At 34.0% G+C, this 20,765-nt stretch overlaps 1 protein-coding gene and 1 pseudogene across 1 annotated transcript; both read right to left on the bottom strand.

Moving 5' to 3' along the window:
- Window positions 1–355: 355 nt before the first annotated feature.
- Window positions 356–11,955, bottom strand: LOC139812926 (uncharacterized; annotated as a pseudogene).
- Window positions 11,361–20,335, bottom strand: LOC139812879 (uncharacterized). Its single transcript, XM_071778025.1, has 14 exons — window positions 20,183–20,335; window positions 18,458–19,950; window positions 18,247–18,382; window positions 17,970–18,166; window positions 17,729–17,765; window positions 16,061–16,358; window positions 15,596–15,765; window positions 15,161–15,323; window positions 14,691–14,926; window positions 14,345–14,523; window positions 14,021–14,255; window positions 13,561–13,742; window positions 12,605–12,739; window positions 11,361–12,021 (listed from the first exon to the last, which is right to left on the bottom strand). Exons 2-14 carry the CDS (start codon window positions 19,933–19,935, stop codon window positions 11,976–11,978), a joined length of 3,492 nt encoding a protein of 1,163 aa, XP_071634126.1. The 5' UTR covers window positions 19,936–19,950; window positions 20,183–20,335; the 3' UTR covers window positions 11,361–11,975.
- Between the last annotated feature and the right edge of the window lie 430 nt (window positions 20,336–20,765).

The following is a 20,765-nucleotide window of genomic DNA, read 5'->3' as shown; positions in this document are numbered from 1 at the left end:
AAATTTTCTATTAAATAGGTTTTACACCAAGGGCAATAAGTTCATAGTGGAACCAACAAATAGAACCTATTTATAGTTTACCAGAAACCCCGCTATTGTATATTAGAAGCTTATCTCATAAGAGGGGACTTTCCTTTATATATTACAATATAGCCCAGTAAAATGACTCGAAATTTGTCGATTTGGAGGAAATAATACTGACTGGGCTGAAACTTTGTAAACAGGCTTGTTTTAGGATACTATTCAACACATTAAAAGTCCCCATGTGTAGACGCTACGTTGCGGGCAGGGGAGGGTCCAAAAGGTTCAAAAAATTAGTTTTTCGCAAATAACTTGGAAAATATCAACTTTACGGAAATTTATGTAGATATCAAAATTGTAGCTTACAAAATTCCGCACAATTTCGTTTTTTATTCAAGTCTGTACGACCAAATGGAGCAGAGATAGAATTTTTTAAACACCGGTAGTTTTGCGACTCAACAAAAACGCGTACGCGCGTTGCGCATTTTTCGCTAATATCTCGAAAATGGACTCAAATCGAAAAATGTTTTAAATAAAAGTTGTAGAGAAGCTAATTACGAACAATTTCGTGTTTTATTCATTTCTGTACAGTGAAAAATCGAGGAAATATGAATTTTTAAATAATTTATAACCGCCATAGAAGAGATACAATGGAAATTAGTTGTTAGTCTTCTTCTTCTTCTTCTTCATTTGTACTATTTGAGTCTTTATCTGATTCGGAATCGCTCATTTCGTCAGATACGAACATATTCATGCAGCCGTTTTGTTTGCAATTAGCACAGAGGTCAGAACATCTTAACCCTGCCTTTTTGCAGCCACATGACCACCTAAAAAAAGTTGTTATAGTAGGGAACATTAGGTAGAAATTTCAAAGTCCTAAGAGCCGACGAAACGGCGTGGTGTTGACTTTGCCCCGGACGTTGATTTTCACTTTTGTCACTTCAAAAATTTGAAAATTTTGAAAATTTCCAAAAACGATTATCGGATTCATATAGAGCATCAAATTTTCCATGAAAATCACTAACATATAGGTTTGCAAGAGTAAAGCTCGATGAAAGAGTAGAAATTTTCGAGAGATCAGAAAAATTACTTTTTACCATCAAAAACGCTTATGTCGCACTAAAAATTACACCATAACAGAATGTCATCAAATCCCATTGATAATACTGGCACATAAAAACGCATTTATAGTAGGAAAGGCAAGTTTCTACGACAGATTTAAATTAGCAAAAAGTCTAGTGTCAAGTTTGCCCCGATGTCGAGTTAGCCCCGGTCTTCCCTATTTAAAATATTATTGTCGTTAAAAAAAAATTTGACATTCCACAGAGGACAATTATGGCTCAGAGGCAGGTGGAAGAGGTGGGAAGGAGCTACAATTATTAAAAATAAATTAATTTTTTTTACATAAAAAATATTTGTCACACTTCAAATTCGTTTTTTCTTATTCAGAAATTCTTTTTCTAGCATTCTTTAAGTCCTTAAAGTCCTTCTGTACCATTTAAAAATTACCAAATTTGCGGCGACGAAATTAAGTACAAAAATGAATAAACAACGAAATTGTTCGTAATTAGCTTCTCTACAACTTTTATTTAAAACATTTTTCGATTTGAGAGTCCATTTTCGAGATATTAGCGAAAAATGCGCAACGCGCGTACGCGTTTTTGTTGAGTCGCAAAACTACCGGTGTTTAAAAAAATTCTATCTCTGCTCCATTTGGTCGTACAGACTTGAATAAAAAACGAAATTGTGCGGAATTTTGTAAGCTACAATTTTGATATCTACATAAATTTCCGTAAAGTTGATATTTTCCAAGTTATTTGCGAAAAACTGATTTTTTGAACCTTTTGGACCCTCCCCTGCCCGCAACGTAGCGTCTACACGTGGGGACTTTTAATGTGTTGAATAGTATCCTAAAACAAGCCTGTTTACAAAGTTTCAGCCCAGTCGGTATTATTTCCTCCAAATCGACAAATTTCGAGTCATTTTACTGGGCTAAATAATATAAATTTTTTTCAGTATATTGGACGATCCGGATTAAAATAAAAAAAAAGAAGAATAGCTGAATTAATTTCTTTACATAATTGATATATAATTCTTAACCATCGAACTTCCAAAATTCATTGAACAGTAAAATCGTGCTGAGAATTCTATTTTTATAAATTCGCGAAACACGAATGAGACCACGAATCGTCTTACGATTCTATTGCCAATGCTCGCGCTGCTCTTATCAGCGATAAGGTCATTGTCCCTCGGAGTTCACCGGTCGTGATTGTACCTGCAGAAAGTGTTATGGCTATCGATCGAGCGCAGCACACTTCGATACACTATTCGTACAACTAATAACGGCCAAGCTCTAGCACGGGGGCTATTGAATCACAGCGAAGCAATAAGGTGCGTAAGCATTAAACCCTTTGTGGAGTGTCACGCAATTTTCGCTGCATGACCGTGAAGTGACTATAGGGATCAGCTTTAATAGACTCATAGACCACACAATTTTTGCTACATAACCGTGGAACAGCGTATTAACTACCGCAGATCTATAACCGTCAAGGATAGCAGCTATAATTAAAAAAAAACACAGCGTCTCACAAAACTGTTTGAGCAGTCTTGTTTAATTTATAAATACATTTGATTTTACTCGCCACTGTATTTGTAGATCTACTTTTATTATACACCAAATTATGCACAAATTCAAAAGCTTGAAAAATTGTAAACAGTATCATAAAATATCTTTCATGCCAATTTTGGAAAATTTTATTGACCGACGTTATTGTATAATTATTATTGCATAATATTAAATTGTGAAACTAAAACACATACGTGGAGAAGATACACCTTCGCAATTTAACGTACAGATCAAATACTAGATAAATGAAATGTATAAATATGCTGGAACTCTCTTATTTCTTCTTTGCAGGTCACGTTCACAAGGATGCAAAGGATCAATTTCATCGTTGACTCAAGCGACGTCCACAAAGAGAGCAACTCCATGACAGTGTCTATTATTACCATACTGTCGATGGATAGCTCTCTTCATAGCAAGCGCTTTACCCTTAAATTTTGAATTCTCTTCCACCGCCACGTTTGACACTTCCTTGACAAAATAAAAAAGATAGTTATTAATTAGAGAGAAAAACGCCATTTACAGCCCGGACTGAATGTTGATAGTCTAATAATAACATTGTGTGAATTTTGTACACTCTTTCCAAACTCAGTAAACTATGTACCGATTTTTTGTCGGTCTTTAAAATACAGCTCTTTGTTGCAACAGTAAATCCACTAAACTTAAATCGATAATTGATTTAAATTTTGATGTTAATAAGCATCCTTATTAAATTACTGTAAATAATTTATTGCGAAAAATATCACCCTAGCCAGGGTTCCAGCCTGGACCTCTCTACATTCCGTGACGGACGTCTTTACCAATTTAATCACCGAGGCACGTGGTGATATTTATCGTAATAACCGGTTAATAATAGGAAAAACATATTTTTCAGGCGACATATATAAAAGATAATTATATGCTACACACATAACAAATATCAATATCTTAGTTATACTTACATCGGTACACCGTACGCCTTAGTGTTCAGAAATCTCGTTCGCAAATATCGAAAATAGGTGTTCCAAAACTATCAATAAATATTTTAACGACTATTTTCAATGATGTAAAGTCGGTATTTCTATGCTAATAACTTGTTCAGAGATAAAAAATTTATTTACATGAAATCTATCTGGAATTAACAATGACCCGCTATCTCCTCGCAGCTTATTTGAGGCTTTATTAAAATCTTTGTCTACTTATAAATAAGAAGCTATCTAACGTCTTAATATTAAGATAAGCGTCATTTACCTCGCTTCTGGTATCTGTAAGTGGAACACACGTATCATCGTGCATATATTTATCACGCTTGTCCGAAAGAATGTTTTTCGCGAGAAACATCATCGCCAAGAATTTATAATAAAATCTACTTATATAAAATACAGTTATTTAATTTTTTTTAGAAAATGTTTTTATATAACATTGTATGCTAAGAGAAACTTTCTCGAAGAAAGAAGTTTACTAGCCGTAATAAATTTTGCGCGATAATCGTTATCGCGTGAGAGTCATTATACGCAATACAGCGATGGCGTCGTAACACGAAAACCCCGGGTAAACTCATCAGTATATAAGATTTTAACCTGCTGGCGTACCGAAAGATGGATGAATTTGCCCATAAATATTTATTTGCTCTATGATGTTAACAATTCTGAATAGAAATAAAGAGGAAAAGATTTAAGAGTAACACTAAGTCGCCATTTGCAAAGTGATTAGCACATGTTTTATCTAATAGTATGAAGATAATATAAATTTAAATGTACACATTCGATAATTTTTCAGAAATAAAAATTCTCGACAGTTGCTCTTATAAAAAGTAAAAGATCCCTTCAAGATTTTTTTAGAAAAACTAACTTCCAGGTTTTTGCAGTCTCCAATCTCAACTCTTGATTCTCAGTCCACAGCTTTCAATTCTTTAGTCTCACCTCAATTAACCCTCATCTTAGATATTTTAGTTATTGTTTGATGAAAGTCGATACTTTAATTGTAATTTCTCACACAAAGTACTTGATAATTATATTATTATCTTCGCGCATTTGATTCAACCTTCTTATTCTAATTTTATTAATATTTAATGTACGTACAATATATGTGTTGCGCTGAAATGTATTCGTCACGCAACTATAGCTTCTCTGTTCATTCGCGAAACTCATTATTTCAGCTTCATTTGTAATACGCCAGCCAATATTAGCGTTCTGCTAGCAATAACTGGTCCGCGATCGCAGCTCAAGGAAGGAGGCAGCCTCTGACGCTAAAGTGTGGGCTGGCTTCGACTTAGCGGCACGGCTCGTTATCGAGAAGGTGCGAGGAGCCTCTTCCTCTTTAGCGCGCCGCCATCTGATTGCACCGCAAACATAACTGCTCCGCTACCAGCTCGTGCCACGACTCATTAACACATTCTTTTGGCCGCTCAACAATACCGCGCGAAGCACGAAAAATTGCAGGCAGTTCGGTGCCCCCTAAAATTAATCGTCAAATTAGATACAGTTTTTTTCATATTGCTTTTCGCTCCATCAAGGCGGGAAAAGTTTAACGTAAGAAACGTCAGAGAATTTGTAATAATTTGTAGTAGTCTCTATCTCTTTTGACATTTCGAGTTTTCATCGCGACAACTCAATAACTCGTACACTTATAAATATTCAATGTTAAAAAATTAGTTATAATAATTATAATAATGCGACGGACGATACATATTTCGCGTTCTCCCTATAAAAGATCGATATATTGTGCTTTCACCTTTAATTCTTTCTGAAATCGCAATGCGGTTGGTCGTAGATATTCGACGCTCGTAAGATTCCAGAGTCGTGCCAACTTCGCGTCACCCGCGTAATTAACGTGCTTCAACTAATCCATGTACAAACCTGTATGATATAAACGCACGTCGCGACGACATGACATTCCCGATGGAGCGAGATCGTTCTGCGTTCTATTTACTCAGATGACATTTTCACCGCGGTTACAAGCAACTGCTTAAACAATACGTTGATTCGGCGATTGCGGCGCCGAAAGGTGTTGAAATTTAGTTGGTACTTTAGAAATTGCTTCTCGCATTTTTAACGGGTTCAAACTAATCTGAACAGACGCATAAAAGACAATTATATTTTTAATAAATTTAATAAATAATATAATTTCTGTAATTAAAATAAAATTATTCATACTTGAAAGATAATTATTTATAGTTGCTAATGAAATGCTATTTGATAACAAAATAAAATAATTATATAAATTGTGTGGACTTTTATTCTAATATTTTAGGAAAGATATTCTAAAATGTGTGTGACTAACTTTATCGCAAATAAAAAAGGCAATTTAAATATTACTAGCTTTAAACTTTAGTACTATTTTTATATATAAAAAATAAAATTTATTTTATAAGCTGGTATTAAGTAGAAAAGTATATGATTCTTTCAGGTTTAGCATTGCGTTCCACGCAAGAACTTCACATTTGGACTATCGAGAGACCTGTTAATAAACCATAACGTGTTCATAAATAGAAAAGTCAGCCAGCGTTTTCTATCACTTGATATCGCGCGATGAAACACGTACGAGGTATCGTCTTTGAGAGCCGCGATTGCACCTTATCAGCGGGCGATACGATAAGGCGATAACGAGGCGACTCACTCCGGTATTACCAAAAATCCTCGGCAACCTCGGCAATAATTCCTCGAGTAGTAAATTTTAATAAATTGCGCGCACAAACGTTCATCGGGGGGGTACGCATACTCCGGCGGCGGCCGGAGAGTTGCCAGCAGCCTGCATTAATTACAACCGCGTTAATTTACAAGTGGTTGTACGTCCTCTCCCGGTAGTTTACACGCTTGAATTACGTAATCGATTTTAGTCCATTCGTAATCGGCATATTCTTTTCTTCTGGGTTGGCTGTGACAGACAACGTCCTCCCGTTGCGGAGCACGAAAATGTTCCTCTTTCTCTTTCTCACTCTGGGGAAAATAACAAAGTCGCATGATACTCGATCGCTGAACGTTAATTTAACAAACAAGCGCAGTTAAATTTAAAAAAAATTAACGATCTACGTATTACTATCTCTGCGATATATTATCGAAATACGATATTCTGTACTACGATACGATCATCGCTGAAATTTTCGATCGGTGATGTAATAACTCTATATGCAACTAATCGAGTTTATGCGAACGTTTACGACAAAATCTTATCTTCACTGGCGAATTATTTTTGAGGAGACTCGCAAAGACTGCCGTAAAATCGTCCGACTATAAAATAAAAGAAATAAAGCGAAACGGAGCAAAACAACTCGATAATACGAATTATGTCGCGTTTGTTCTACTTGAAGACATTTGCATTGTAATTTATAGAAAAAGTATCAAAACATGATAAACAAATAAACCATTAATTAAGATATTGTAATATATAATTTATATAAACGTCAAAATATGTGTAGAATTGCTATAATAGCTTCAACTCATGTTAAAGACATAATATGTAAAATATTGTGTATTGTATATATTAAAAATTATGAATTATACATATATTTAAGTAAATTTTAATCATTGAAAAAATATTTATTCCTGATAATATTTGTCACATTTCATACTTAATAGAAAAACATTTCATTGTAAAGCCATACTTCGTATTATATTTTATGATATCAATAAAATATACCACAAAGTAATTTTATGAAATTATAAAAATGCTATATGAATAATACCTACTATAAATACATCATTCGTTTAAAATTATTCAAATGATTCTTAAGGCTTGTTCAAAGAATCTTTAATCTTATTGCTTTATTTTAAAGCAAAAGTATAATATTTTTCTTTAAAAAAAATAATACAAATCTGTTGTATATTTTCTATTAATTCTTTATCTCAATAAAAATCCATTTCTGTTATTTACAATTACGTAATTAGTATCGTTGCGCTTTCATTTTTTATTATTTTCTTATCATGCAGAGCTACTGCACTGCATCGAGAGAACACTATAGCACTGAAAACCAACTTCTTTATCACGTTTTTGCGATATCTATTATTTTTTTAAATATAGGAAGTTAAATTTAAAGTATATAAATAAATGTGTATATAACATATACAATTATACATACTTGTATACTTTATGTTAAATATTTTATGCCTCATTTGTATTGTGTCGTTTGTAATTTATATTTAATATATTTAATATAAATACATATTTATATGTTACATATTTAATAAAAAGCAACATTCCTGTCATTCCTAAATGCAGCATTATATAAAATAGCAACAATTTACACTCTAAAATAATATAAATAAGAAATTATTAATATACTTTTTAAAATGCATTTTTCATTTTTATCAGAATTTATGATTGCAAAACATAAGTATGAAAGTTATAAACATGGACAGAAATAAATCTTAAAGATTTAATTATATCCGTGATTCCAGTTTCTTTATTCCAAAATGTTTCAATTTATTTAATAAATTATCGTAACAGATTCCAACTATAAATATAAAAAATTGAACCGAATGAGTTATATTACGTACGTGTCTATATGAGTATATTATACGTAGTGAGCGTATTAAAAGTATGTTTCAGTCAAATAATAAAGGTATTATTTCCTTATCTTATATTTGAAAAGTCAGAAGAGATAATTTTAATTCCTTTTCCATGTATCGTGTAACGGATTTATGGGGTACAATAAGCTTTCCACGTAAAATGTGACTATTGCGATTGTAGCAAAGCCGATTGCATTAAATCCAGATTTCAAAAAAACCATTTAAATTATTCCTTAATCGATCAATCTAATAGCATTGATATCTTAATAGCATTTATTTATTCGTTAATTTTATATATTCATTATCAATCGCTTTGATATCACTTTCATCGAATATTAATTAATCGTTAAGTAATGCTTTGTTGCAGACTGCAAAGCAATAAAGAGGTATATATTTTTTCTTTAAATCAATTTTAGCTTTAAAACAAATAAGCTACTGCTCTATTTTACTAGTATATTAGTTAATTTTCACATAATCGACATATGTACATTACAACCGCATATAAGTTAAAAACGACGAAGGACACAGCTTAGTATCTACTTAGATAATCTTTTTCTTTTAATGAATATAAACGAACGAAGTTCTCATATTGAAAAATTATTTCCTATGTTATAAGCTGTATGGAAAATATATAACACATGTATATTAGGACATTTAAATACCGTTTTATTTTATGCCGCACATTTAACGCTAAGTGCTGTTGTTGCAAGTGTTTCTTGTATGCATACTGCGTGTAATTTTTATATCATTTTTGTGTCCGGTGTAATATTATCCAATATCTAACTTTATTTGAATAGTCATTTATATTTAGTCAAGCTTGAGATAAGGACAAATGCGGTGTTAAATACGCGCTAACAAATCAAAGTTTGACTCTCGATTTTGCACCGATAATCAAGCTAATCATTGTCGATGAGAATCGATTTAATTATTCGCTATTAACGCTATTGCTGTACCGTCATCAATCGTATCTAGCAATGACAGAAAGGGAAAGGCACTTACTTTATATATCACATCTAGAAAAAAGAAACTGTAAAGACATTATGAAAAAATTGAATAATTATCCTTGACGTTTTGTTACATAAAGTTCTACTTCAACGAGCTTAAAAATTCTGTCCGTTGTTAACTCACGAAAGAAAAAATTAACGTATTCATCATCAATATCTGTTAATTTTAATCCTCACGATTTTCCAATCCCACGTGTGATGATCAGGATCACAATCTAATTGTGACAATAAATGTGATAATTTTCTCTTCACTTTATCATTGCCGTCGAATATTAAACCGGTCGTAATTAACCAGTTGCGGTCTCGGCGACAAAATACCTCACTAACGTTAGGGTTGGCACGTACATCCCGAATTATCATTTCCATAGGCTGATGAGTAGCGACGGCCTCGCGACTGTGCGTTACGTAACGAAAGTGGAGCGTACGTTTCATATTGCCCCGCGAGCGCGCGATTGTTCCTTCAAATTTGCACATGAAAAGACACGAACGACTGAGCGAGAAAATGTATTTTCAAGAAAGACGAGCGCGCCGGTCGTGAACTCGAGATATTTCATGGAAAAACCGAAGGTGCGATCGATCTTATCATAAAATACCGATCGATAAATATATCCTGATTCCACAATCAATTGTCACGTTTTCCGAGCAACACGAAAATCTAAAAAAAAATGCGTACAAAAATGTCGGATATGTCTGAAAAATTAAAAAGTCTCGATATTTATGGTTGTTTATCCGTTCGCTTCGGTAACTGATTCCCAGGTCGTCGTCTGATGCTATTCGCTTCGACACCCAAATCGATCTCGACAACGGATCGTCGCGTCGTCGAGGGCGATCCATCTGGCTTACCTGCGGAAATCCGATCGAGCTGCGGAATCGATCCCCGCGCTGCGGCTGATCCCCCCAGTTTCCGGCGAATCCTCCGGATGACCCGACGACGAGATGATCGGCGCCGATATACCAGAGCGCCGATCGCGACCGGCGATACGGCGAAAAATTCGCGGCAAACGGACTTGACGGAATGAACGGACGAAGGAGGTTCAAGAACGAGTGACGTGGACGTCCCACGGCGTCGACTCATATACTCTACCCGCGCCAATCTGACGTCACGGGCGCGTTTCTTATCAGCTAGAGGAGGCCCAACACCTGTAAACCCCACACCTGTCGGCGGTGAGCTTAAGCGCCGTCGGAAACACGCCCAGCTCGTCTGGCGACGACGACGACGACGACGACGACGACGACGACGACGACGACGACGATGACGATGACGGAAATTTTCGTGGAACGCTACCCGCAGATCGCCCACAAGTGCATCGGGTGCTCGATACCGCGTTAGTAACGTTAGGTCCCCCTTATTTTGGGTGCATAATTGTCTAATTTTCTAACATTTTAATAATAGTAATCCTCTAATATTTTAAACTACATTTTTTTTATTTTAATTAAACAAGAAAAGTATAAGACGTCAGCCCTTGGGCCAATTAGATAATAAAAATTGCAATTTAGATACTTTATAGCTAGCCATTCACTTAATAACTCTTGCGATAAGTTAGTTTTACAGCTTCCGATTATTCAAAATATATGAAGAAATATAGATCACGTTAATTTTTTATCGGGAGATATTTTTATGAAAATTTAAATGCGTTGCGTCGAAACTTAATCTTAATTATCTTAATAAGTGTTAGAAAATTCTTGTTATTTTTTCTGCGATTTGGATTGGGGTCCCGTTTAATTAATAGATCCTATTTATTTAGCAGACAAGTTATGTAATTATTTTCTATGAAAACAACCACGTTTTATCTTTTTATTTCTTAGAGAAAATTAAGTTCCTGCACTCTTGACCATTGATTATCTTGCTCGAAAAACAAGAATTAGAAACGGAGAATAAGAAACGAGATAAAACTTGGCGTTTATCACTGGCCAAAGCAGTAGAACTTCGCATTGTCATTGATGAGACGTTATGTAAAATGAACTTCCTGGTATGGAGAAAATGTTGTTAAGCTAACTAAACAATGCTTTTAATGGTACGTACGAAAGTACAAGTTAATGAATTAATTTTTCCAGCAATTAATTTTTCAAACATTAATTGCATGTTTGAAAAATTTGAAGACTCATAAAAACTGAAATATAAAATTGATATACATTCGCATGTGTGCAATTAGATGATTCCTGTTCGGTTATAAACAGTCATTTTGACGAAAAATTTTATTTATTTATTTATCCTCTAGCTACATAATTTTATAAAACTATGCTTTACAATAAAAAGCTACTAATGTTGAATTTTTATATTTTCCTTTTCTGCCATTTATATTCTATCGCGACGTATAGATCATAATTAAGTATTGCATTCCTCCAGATGCAATCCGGATCTTTCAAATTTCCGAGACTAGACTCGAGAACACGTGGTTGAGAGTCGTCTCGCTCTGCTCTTGGGTAACGAGAAACGGGATGAATTTACGGCCGCGGTGCCGCGCCGCGTGCGATATCAATGGCAGAAGCAAACGAGTCGGCCGAGGCAAACACCGCACCGGAGCGAACGTTAAGGGAACGGTGGAGGAACGAGGTGGAGACGAAACTGTGAGTTTTACTCCGACGGTGTCACGCGGGTTTACGTGGAGGCGTTGCACCTTATCTCGTGTCCCAGTTACATCACCACGCCGCCGCAGCTTTGTTGCTGCTACATCTATTCCGATCACGAGCGACTGTTTCGTCTGCCACATATAAGAATGTTCTATTTTATCAATAACGTACAACCATTTCTCTTACAAATTTTCAGATTCCTCGGACCAGTTTGCCTCAGATTGAATCGAACACTCCTTAGTTTCTTCATGCGGTATCTTTTCGTTTTCATTAAATAGTTATTGTGGAGCGACTTCCACCGGTAGCTAGTTTGTTTCTGGAAAGAAATATTTGATATAGAAGGATAACAGAAAACAATTTATTAGCCTAAAGTTAAAAATCAGATTTTTTGCATTATTTGAACTAATAATATATATAAAAAATATAATTAACCGAGTATAGATGTTGAGGAATGATAACAGATATTACTTAAAATAAGGAATATACATTAATATCTTATAAATTACTAAGAAATAATCACACAATCGATCTTATAAATAAATTTAAGACAAATGCATTACTTTGAAAAAGAACGGCAACTGTTAGTCATTAACGAGAAGCGCAGTAAATAATCACGGTAAATATCTATATCTTTTTCATGGTTTGTATACCAAAAGCAATGGCACTAAAGAAGCAGAGGCACTGAAAAATCTAAAAATAAACGCTCGGTCGTCTGCACTTCTTACACGAGAGAGAATTCCTAGAAGGCCGTATTGGAAAGTAGCAGTAAGATTAGCCAATTGTCCTTTGTAAAAGTACACATGCATATTTACGCACATGCATCGTCACCAAACGGAATTTAGATTTTGCTTATGCATATACGTACAGTATATAAGTTTGGACACGGTCCAGATTCTCACCTGCACGCGTCTTTAAAAGTCTTTCTAGCTTGATCGAGCATTCGCTTGTACATGGCGAGGTCCGATGCTTTATCCTGCTGCACGGTATCTAATCTGGTCTTCAGTGCGAGACACTCCTCTTCTAGTAATTCGATTCTACGTCAAATGTAAAAATATCGATAGTTACAGGAAATGTAGACTCTAATACGTGTTAGAAAAGGAATCTGGGTAGCCAAATCTGTCGAGATTTTGAAAGCGTCTGTTATAAATTTTGTCGATAAAATGCCAGCAGAGAGAGACAGAGAGAGAAATATAACAGAATCTGCTAGAATATAATGGCATTGACTGAAGAAACTGAGCAAAATCTGCCGTTTTGTAAACATTTAATGATATATTCCATTTAAATGTTTATGAAATGACAGATTTTGTTTTTACCGAGAGAAAAAATGGTTACAGTTACCACAATTTCACTATAATTTTTAATTATTTTCCAACTACATCTTTATAGTTATTTTAACAATGCGAATTATAGCTGACTCAATACATTATTGTTGTCATAGCTTTTAACATGCATAGCATATACATGGTTTTATAACTTTTGTGATTTATGTATAGTAAATATAGTAAAATCTTATTATAAATATCATGAAAGTCACCATAATTGAAAAATCGATATGTATGTAAGATTATTTTACGAATATTACAGCAATTATAATAATTACTATAAAATAAGAACCCCAACCATATAATTATTTTACTATGCAATTACAGTCGGAAATACCAAACACTTTCCTCTCAGTGCGACAATCCGCTGTCAGATTATATCGACAGGCTTTGCTAGCAAAACACGAGTTTAATGCAGACAGATGATACCGAATCTGTTGTAATATTTGTGCAAATCTGCTGTCAATCTGTTGTCATACTGCAGTTTGCTTACTGGAAAAAAAAAAACAGATTTTACTTGTGATATAACTTACTTATAACGAACTTCATCGGGGTTAGTAGTTTCCTCCTCCGTTCGTAGACTCGACATCGATTTCGCGCAAGATCTCGCTCTATATCTCGTATCTACTTTAGCAAGTCCCACTCTCTCTTTTTCCGAATCTCGTAATTTCAATTCTAATTTCGCACATTTACTCTTTTCCTTGCGCAGCAATTCCTTTTAAATTAAATTAAATATTTAATTATTTAACTGAGCTATAAATTTCATAATTTACAAAATTTTCTTATCCAATTTCAAATCATTCTTTATACCAGTTTAACATTATATTATCATCAAACAATTGTTATTTAATTCCGAAATCAGTAAGTTAATTCTCGTTGATTAATTGTTAAATTTTATTAGATCTATAATTGTGCCACAAAATTGAAACGTCCCTTTATCGAATTAATTATCAACAACATTCTTTAACAAATATAAAAAAAATTATAGCTTACTGCAAGTGCGTCAGCTTCGTTCCTTTCCTTGTCCAGTCGTTGATTAAGTAGTGTTACCAATTCTAACAGTCTCACGCGTTCGGCTTCAGCAGCTAGAGCCAAGGTCACATATTCATTTGGTTCGCCTAAGCTTCGAGGACTAACAACTGGACTGATTTGCCGCTCTTCAGTTAACCGGAAATCTGGATGAAGCGAGATTCGGCACTTCAAAGATTCATCCGACAGAATGCCATTTCTAAAATTGAAAAACAAACGTATTTCTTTTTATTGGAACGGCATAACTCGTATTTATTATTTTAATATGAGTGATTTGCTCATACAGACCTCAATTTGTCAATCTCGATCTCGCGTTCCTCCAATCTTCTGCGTAATCGATCGACGTGCAACTGCGTTGCTCGCAGCTCGTTCTTGATATTCGCGTTCTCACGTTCGATCTTGTGTTCCCTATTTTGTACGTCCATCTCGTGATCTTGATACCTTGCTTCGGAAATCTTCAATCGTTCCTGATAATGCCAGATATATTACACTTCGACACATTAAAACCAAAGGATTCATAATATATATATTATATCCTAGAGAAAAGTTATCTCTTCGTAATGCTATATAAACACATATTTGTAATTAATTCTTTATTAAATTCTTTACTAAATATTTTTTTATTGTCACTAACGTTAAGCGCGTCAATTAGACGATCGTCGTGAGACCTTTTTTCATTCAACATCGCAATTTTTCCTTTCGCGATACTCAGTTCTTGCTCCAATATTTTTATTCTCGCCTTGGAAGCATCGAGTTTCCTCTTCGAAGCCTCCAACGCTACTTCCGCTTGTCTCAGCTCTTTCGCTGTATTTTCTATCTGTTGCCGTCTTTCCTTCTCAACATTCCGGAGATATGCCAAATTTTGTCGATCTTGAAAAGTTGAATAAACAACTTAATTGTCAGCAAACAAATAAATGGCTACAATCGTATTACAAGTCTCCATTATACATATATTGTACGGCAATGTTAATTAACAATAAATCTGAATAAATAAACACAAATACATTGAATAAAATATTAAATAAATCTTTGTTAATAAAAATAATTCTGATCGCGGAGAATCAATTTGGTATAGAAATAGGAATATATAATTTTTTCTTCTACCGCAAGATTCTTTCTGAGATCTTTCGTTTTCGGACAATCTTGTCTGCAGCTCCGCCAATTTCTGCTGCAGATTTCGGATTTGCTCGGCTCGTCCACGCCAACCGCCCGGTGCACTCGAAAGCACGCTGATGCTGACGTTTTCACCCACCTCGCTGCACAATAACTGATACTTGTATCCTTAGTGATAATTACGTAGAGAAATTAAAAAAAAATCAAGTAACAAAAAACGAGACGGCACGACTCGCCTTTTTACACAATTATTTCTCAATTATAAAGATTTTCTTTTCTCATATCTCTCTATCTCTTTATTCTGATCTCTTTAACTTTTTTTACTTCTCAAAAGTAATTAAAACAGATGCTTGGTTTTTTCCACAAAAACCAGTCATCTTTTCGACATTAATTAAATTTGCAGAGCAACAAGAATACGAAGAATACCTTCTGTGCTTTATTAATCTCTTGCCTAAGAGCAGCACACGTGTTTCTGGATTCACAAAGCTTCGCTTGGACCCGTTGCAATTTGTTCTTCAAACATCTAAATCGTTCCTCGTCACCTTTGCCTAATAAATTTTTTTTTTTTTTTTTTTTTAAATCTTTCTCACCTATATTTTATCTTGACTTCAGTTATCTTCGGCATTACAAGTACACGAAAAATATGATATATTAAAATGATCGAGTAATTACAGCAAATTATGAATTTTTAAATTAGTACAGAATCATTAATGAGTAGGAAAATTATTGACAGTGAGAAAGAAAGAAACCTAACAATTAACCTTCATTTTCTCAAAAACTTAAATGATAATAACTCTTCTTCAAGGCTATTTTAATTTCTAAACAAAGCTAACGAGATAAATATGCGAATCCGTATATTGTTTGCAAAATAGAGAGGAAATGTGAACTAACTGTCACCGCAATCCTTGCGCACTTCGGATTTGAGAATGTGTTGCAATTCCGTTCTTTGGCGCTCTAACTCGTCGCCTTTGATGACCAGAGTGGCCTCTAAATTCTTGCATTTTGTTTTCAGCGCTTCTACTTCGGCAGTTCGGTCCCTACATTTCTTGCTGAGTTCGATTAACTTCGCCGTGGCTGACTCGGCCGTCGTTGCATTTTGCGAATTCTGTTTTTCTCGCGACAGTTTCCGCAACTTCTCTTCCGTTTGCTCAAATGCTCGTCGCAAACATTCATTCTCCGCTGTTAAGTCCTGTTATACAATTAATATCTACACGATAGTAAATTAATATAAATAATCGCATGGTGTATTTTCAAAGAAATATATAAATAATAATAAAAATATATACGTATATAATACATTGATAAATAAAATATAAATCCATGCATAAGAACAAAGACTATTTTCGTATAATAGCGTAAAGTTTTTTAAGGGGGGGTAAGCTAGGTCTAATAAACAATTAAAAAATGATATAAATGAATTAATTATTATCCTGTAAGAATTATTGTGTAATCAATTATTGTGTACAAATTATAGCTTTCTTTATTTTTTATATTGATGTAACTTTGTAATACATTATATAAATTGGGGATTATAATAAGGAATAAAAAATTGAATTTAATTCTATTATACTTACACGAATTCGATTCTGCAAAAAGTTATTTAATTCCTCTGGAAATATAATACGTTCGGAGAGTTCTTTCTACGCAAAAGTTGCATATGTGAACATTCACAAGTAAACAAAATGTACAATACGAGCACAATGAAGGAGATGTAATAAAATATTGATAATGCGTACATACACACATACGTTCAGAAACTATTACACATCATTTGGGACCCACATTTACTGCCGACACTAAGAATATACACTTAAAGACAATACCTCTATAAGTTTAGTTGACGACATATTTTCATTATCAAAAGAATCGTTTGCCTCCAGCTTGTCATCTGCCATTATCGCATTAAGCATTTAATAAACAACGGTTCAGTTTAATCTTGTGAGATGACAGTACTCTCGAATAAATCGTCGAATAAATATGCATTGCATTCCTGTTTGTACGTTATCCGCTGAATGATTTGAGTGAAATTGTGCCAACGTTTCCTCCTTATGCAGAATTACGAATTATTGACAATTATTGCAAGACTGCGGAATAGTGCGAATCCAGAAGTGACGATTCCGTTCCATTCATAAACGTATTATTTTTTTTGCTAATGTCAAATATGTCCACGCTAAATAATAATGCGAATGTACGCTCGTTCTTTGTTTTACAAATACAATTACATGACATATGAAAGATGTGGCATTTGGATTACATTTAATGCTTCACTAAGTTCTTTTTTTTACAATTAGTATATTTAAACGAAGTATATTTTAACGGAATTACAGATGTTTTACATGTAATTAATTGAACTAACCAATAAAGGAGACTATCGCATGAAAATTGGGAGTCAATATAAGTTGATATATTTACCTAAGATTACATTTAACCGGCCTTAGGCCGGTTCGACATTGGTCGTGTCGTGGCGTCGTGAATCGTGACTCGTAAGAGTCGTGAGGGGTTGACCAACCGCAGTCGATTATTCTCCTCAAATTCGACTATGGTTGGTCAATTTCTTACGATTTGCGGCGCTGCGGTGCGACCAATGTGGAACCGGCTTAAAATAACATAAATGTAATCGTACAAAATAAAACATATTTAAAAGAATATTTCATCATTTGACATAAAAAATGCTTTCTTCTTGAGAAGTTACTCTTTCATTCATAATACTAAACGTTTAGAACAAATAATTTTGTTAATAGTTCTTTTGTTATTTAATCCTTTTTATTTCAATTTTGTTATCGGTTCTGCGACGTCTTACTTTTCCTTCTTAAATGGCTTCTTCTTCTGATTGCCGCCAGCTAATTTTCCAGCCTTCTGAAGCGCTTGCAGCTTCATATTTTTGGCAACCATAAACTTTTTCGTAGCGTCATTTGCCTTTTTACCGCCCGCAGGTAGCGAATATTGAACATTTATCCTTCTTTTGTTTAAGAATGTATGATTTAACGAGAGTCCTTTCTGTAAAAATACAAAAATTGTGTTGCAATAAGAACGATTAATAAAGATATCATAGCGAAGACAGTATAAGATGCTCTTACCTCAAAATCTATATTATTTGTCACCTCCACATATGCAAAGCCACGTGGTGATTTATCTGGCTTAGTCGGAATTCTGATGCTAGTTATTGAATCAATCTTAGTCAAGAAATGCCGTTTGATCTCATCTTCAGTTATACTGTAAATTAGATATTCAGATTACAATCTACCTAAAAACTAACAAAAATATTAAAAACTATAAAAATTTACTTACTTCAGTGGTAAATTGCCCACAAACAAGACATATCGCTTTGTCTTCTCTCCTTTTTGCTGGTTATCCAAAGATTGCGGAACTTGTTTATTCTTGTTTTGCTCTTGTTTATTCTTGTTATGTTCCTGTTTATTTTTGTTTTGCTCTTGTTTATTCTTATTTTGTTCTTGTTTATTTTTATTTAGTCCTTCTTTCATTCTCATTTCTGAAAGTTTTTTTAAGTATACTTTTCTAAGTAAATCTGTTTGAACTTCATCTTCCTCATCTTCTTGATCTTCCTCTTCTTCCTCATCTTCGACATCCTCGTCATCTTCTTCATCCTCTTCATCTTCTTCTTTATTCTTGTTTTGCTCTTGTTTATTCTTGTTATGTTCCTGTTTATTTTTGTTTTGCTCTTGTTTATTCTTATTTTGTTCTTGTTTATTTTTATTTAGTCCTTCTTTCATTCTCATTTCTGAAAGTTTTTTTAAGTATACTTTTCTAAGTAAATCTGTTTGAACTTCATCTTCTTCATCTTCTTGATCTTCCTCATCTTCCTCATCTTCGACATCCTCGTCATCTTCTTCATTCTCTTCATCCTCTTCATCTTCATCTTCTTCATTCTCTACCTCTTCTTCATCTTCTTCGTTCTCCACCTCTTCTTCATTTTCTTCACTCTCTAACTCTTCATCTTCATCACTTTTAAATTCTTCTAAACGTTTAAGTACTGTCTTCTGAATTTCTCTTTTTTTCATGATTTCGTCTTCTTCGTCCAAACTTTCTTCGTCCAAACTTTCTTCCTCAACGTCGCTATCTTCATCATCTTCCTCGATGTCACTGTCATCGTCATCTTCCTCTTGTGGTTTGCCTTTGCTCTGAATATGTTTCTTTTCTGCTTTCGTTTTACTTTCATCATTAGCTTTCTGTTTGCTCTGCATCAATACATTTTCGCGATGTTCTGCTTTCTTATTACTTTTCTTTCCTACTATATCTAATTTCTCTGAATTGTTTCCAGATTCCCGCAATTTTCGCTTAAGCACACCCAACAACTTTTTTGCTCTCTTCGACAATACTTCTCTGCTCTGGATTTCTGCTATCTTTTCTGTTATCTGTTCGACAGTAAGATCACGTTGGTTATAAGGACGCGCTGGACGCCTTTTGTTTCGTTTGTTAATTCTATCGCCAGTTTCTTTCATAGATTTAACAACAGTTAATTCTGTCTTTTCTTTTGTATCCCTCTTCGTTTCTGATAATTTGACAATGCTACTTTGCTGTTTTATTGCCTTATTCTGCTCCTTTTTTTGCTTATCCACTACCTTTAAGATCGGCGCTTTTTCTCCCGATGTGGGATTTCCATTTTGTTTAACGCCAGCAAGTTTGGCTTTTTTGGAGCCCTTCTTGAATTCATTGATATTTTCTTGTTTCTGATTTGATTTTATAGAAACAGAAGTTTCGCTAAGCGATCGTTTCTTTGCTTTCTTATCCTCTACCTTAGTCTTCATTATCAAACGAATATTCTGCAATGTAAAGAGAGAAATATATGGAAATAAGTGATATATGTGAAACGATACGTATTCAAATCCTGAAAGCATGATTAAGAGCAGTTTGCAAAATTTCAATCTCACCACGTGAGATATATTTTAGCCACGTGTTGGAGATTATCCAAAGCATCCGGCACATTTAAGTTATGTAAAATACATCTGTTTCATCTATAAAATATTTGCAAACACATTCGCGCATTTAACTTACCTTTCCAGAAATGACTCGAGACGCTTTTCAGTGAAAATCGTGAAATAATCGCCAACAGGACCGTTTTAAGGTTATGTTCCAAGCGGCGCGCAGCGTGCAACGTGCAAGCTCCGTAGAAGAGTAGACAGTAATGGAATACAAGACCGCAAGATGGAGGCGGAGGTCGCGTAGGCGGAGAACGAAATTATGATCGGATCGAAATATCGATCCAAGCTACTCCTGATCATAATCGATAGTGCGATTGTTGCAGACTTCGATTGATTTTTTAAGCAAATAATATCAAATATTATTTCGTTAATATAGATTAATTTTTTTAAGTTATTTAATTATAACAAATATTCATGTTCCAAAAGCTGATTAAATATATAAATATATATAAATACCGATGCACAAATAGTATTTTCCTTTTTCCATTAATAATTTCGTGAATATGATTTCTCTTTATTAACAATTAATATATTAAAGACTTTTATAAAGTTCTATTTTTTAAGTTGATGAACTATAATAAATATTTATTCTCTTATTATTTTATTAAATATCGTGATATTGCAAATATGCGTAACCGAAAGATCTAAATTATATA

Source organism: Temnothorax longispinosus, chromosome 1 (assembly GCF_030848805.1).
Source record: "Temnothorax longispinosus isolate EJ_2023e chromosome 1, Tlon_JGU_v1, whole genome shotgun sequence".
NCBI lineage: Eukaryota > Metazoa > Arthropoda > Insecta > Hymenoptera > Formicidae > Temnothorax > Temnothorax longispinosus.
This window is presented reverse-complemented; position numbering and strand designations above follow the sequence as displayed.

Coding starts and splice junctions, on each gene's coding strand:
- LOC139812879 (XM_071778025.1), bottom strand. CDS start 19,935: ATGAAGACTAAGGTAGAGGATAAGAAAGCAAAGAAACGATCGCTTAGC. Junction 14,256..14,344: donor ATCGAGATTGACAAATTGAG/GTCTGTATGAGC, acceptor TTTCAATTTTAG/AAATGGCATTCTGTCGGATG. Junction 12,022..12,604: donor ACTTTTAAAGACGCGTGCAG/GTGAGAATCTGG, acceptor ATTTCTTTCCAG/AAACAAACTAGCTACCGGTG.